The 2,552-nt window shown below is 55.7% G+C and overlaps 1 protein-coding gene across 1 annotated transcript in view; it reads left to right on the top strand.

Moving 5' to 3' along the window:
• Nucleotides 1–2,327, top strand: part of ETH_00033465 (uncharacterized protein) — a gene marked incomplete at both ends in the record, with an annotated part of 3,134 nt that extends 807 nt beyond the window's left edge. The window contains 6 exons of the mRNA XM_013377641.1: nt 365–423; nt 592–655; nt 1,043–1,111; nt 1,366–1,478; nt 1,619–1,751; nt 1,935–2,327. Coding sequence (XP_013233095.1) covers nt 365–423; nt 592–655; nt 1,043–1,111; nt 1,366–1,478; nt 1,619–1,751; nt 1,935–2,327 — 831 coding nt within the window. The remainder of the gene's footprint in view (nt 1–364; nt 424–591; nt 656–1,042; nt 1,112–1,365; nt 1,479–1,618; nt 1,752–1,934) is intronic.
• Between the last annotated feature and the right edge of the window lie 225 nt (nt 2,328–2,552).

Genomic DNA, 2,552 nt, shown 5'->3' with positions numbered 1-2,552 from the left:
CTGCTGCTGCTGCTGCTGCTGCTGCCGCTGTGGCTGATTCGAGTGCTGCTGCTGCTCCCTTCGACTCGAATGCTGCCGATGCTGTTGCTGGGACACCTGCAGTTGCTACCTCTTGCGCTGCGGCCTCTGGGGCTGCTGCAGCGGTTGCAGCAGCAGCAGCAGTAGCAGCTGCTGCTGCTGCTGCTACTGTTGTGGCTGCTAGAAGCGCAGGAGACAGGTGCAGCAAGGGAACTAGAAGCAGCAGAAGCAGCAGGAGCAGAAACGGCGGCAGCAGCGTTGCGGGGGGATCATAGTTGAAGGGAGGGTATCTTGTCTTCGGGTACATGCATTGATTCTCGAGCTGCTGCTGCTGCTGCTGCTGCAGGGTTCTTTGCAGCATTTGTGGCCCCTCAACCACTTCCTGCCCCCTATGGAGTGCAACAGGTATTACAGTCTCTCTACTGCTGCTGCTGCTGCTGTTGCTGCTGCTGCTCCTGCTCCTGCTCCTGCTACACCTGAACCTGCTGCAGTAGGTTCAAGTGTACGTACACCGAACCTGCTGCAGCAGCAGATGCAGAGAAGCAGCTGCTCTTTGTTTCTTCTTTGCTGCAGGCGATGGCTTGGCCACATTAAGCGCCTTGCAGCACAGTTCGTATTTGTAAAGCCTGCTGCTTTTGTAAGCCCTGCAGCAGCAGCAGCAGCAGCAGCTGCTGCTGCTGCTGCTGCTTCTCCTGCTGTCGTTGCCGCTGCTGCTGCTGCTGTTGCACGTGCTGCTGCTGCTGCTTCCGACATGTATTCTGATGCCTTTTTGCAACTGTTGTCGCTCTTCTTGCTGCTGCTGCGCCTGCGTCTGCTGCTGCTGCTGCTGCGTCTGCTTCTGCTTCTGCTGCTGCTTCTGCTGCTGGAAGCGGCCTATCCAGGTGCAACCAGAGGGATGCCTTCAGCTTGGCTTAATGGGAATAATGCTGCTGCTGCTTCTGCTGCCATTATAGGTTTAGGGTTTAGGGTTTAGGGTTTAGGGTTTAGTGTTTAGACTTTAAAGTATCTTTTTTTGTCTTTGCAGGTTCTTAGTGCCTGCATGCACCAAGAAGGTTTCCTCTTTCTGGTGCTCGTCAGCAACATTTCTGCTGCAGTAAAGACACACCAAATATGCCCACTGCTTGCTGCTGCTGCTGCTGCTGCTGCTGTTCTTGTTGCGTCGCCTCAGTCACTCTAGCTGCATTTCGCTGTTGACGCTGCAGCAGCAGCTGCTGCAGCTGCATTTGCTGCAGCAGAAGCTACTGCAAAGGCAGTTGCTTTGGTCTCGTTGAATGTGCTTGCTGCTGCATTTCTCTCGACTCCTTGTTGCCAATACCACTGCTGCTGCTGCTGCTGCTGCTGCTGCAGGTGGCGATGTACTCGCTGATTCTATTTTATATGGCGGTACAGCGGCCGCTAGCGCCGTGGCGGCCTCTGCCGAAATTTCTGTTTCTGAAGGCAATTGTATTTCTTTGCTTCTGGTAAGCCCCAGGGTTTAGGGTTTAGGGTTTAGGGTTTAGGGATTGGGAGATGATATCAGCAGCTTGATGCTTACGGGCACTGTTTAGGGTTTAGGGTTTAGGGCATATGGTTCAGGGTTTGGAACTGCTTTCTGCTGCAGGCAATCCCTCGCCTTGCGGTGGTTAGCGGGGCTGTTGCTGCCGGGCGACAGCAACGGAGCAGCAGCAGCAGCAGCAGCAGCAGCAGCAAGGCTGCAGGACTGGCTCATCTGCATAGAAATGGTCCCTTGCGCGGTAAACTTTAAACGCTAAACCCTAGATCCTAAACCCTAAACCCTTAACCCTCAAACTAAACTGAGGAAGCCTATGCGCCTAGAGGATCCCAAGCTTTGAGCTCCCTTTAAAGCCCTAAAGCTACCACATTTGCTGCTTGCTGCTGCTGTACCTGCTGCTGCTGCTGCTGCTGCTGTGCTGCAGCTGGCGCACATGTGGGCATTTCCTGCCCGAGAGCTGGAGGCCTTTGAAAAGCTGGAGAGCAGCAGCGGCAGCAGCAGCCGCAGCAGCGCAGCAGCAGACGAATGGTCTATGCTGCTCCAGCGCAGCGATGCTGCTGCTGCTGCTGCCCACGGTGCAACGGGAAACGCCGCCCACCCCTTATCCGGCGACGACAGCAGCAGGAGCAACAACAGCAGCAGCAACAGCAACAAACTGAAAAAACCCCTGAAGCAGCTCGTCAGCGGGGTGCAGCAATTGCTGCTGTCTGATGCTGTATTGAGCGACGCAACGCATGCAGTCTTTGGGCCGAAGCAGCAGCAACGAGAGTTCAGCCTGGAGACGCGTTCAGCCACTGCTGCAGCAGCAGAGACTTAGCTGCTGCTGCTGCTGATCATGCTGCTGCTGCTGTCCGAGATGCTGCTGCTGACCTTCCCGTCTGCTCAGAGTGCTACTGCTGCTGCAGCTGCAGCAGCAGGAGTAGCACTCTGCTGCAGCGGCACCAGCAGCAGCACCAGCAGCAGCAGCAGCTGCGGCTGCTACTTGTGTGGCAGTCAGTGCCTCAGCAGCTGCTTCTTATTACTGTCTTTGTTGAAGCTTCAC

Source organism: Eimeria tenella, genomic scaffold, assembly GCF_000499545.2.
Source record: "Eimeria tenella Houghton genomic scaffold, Eth_scaff591, whole genome shotgun sequence".
Taxonomy (NCBI): domain Eukaryota; phylum Apicomplexa; class Conoidasida; order Eucoccidiorida; family Eimeriidae; genus Eimeria; species Eimeria tenella.
This window is presented reverse-complemented; position numbering and strand designations above follow the sequence as displayed.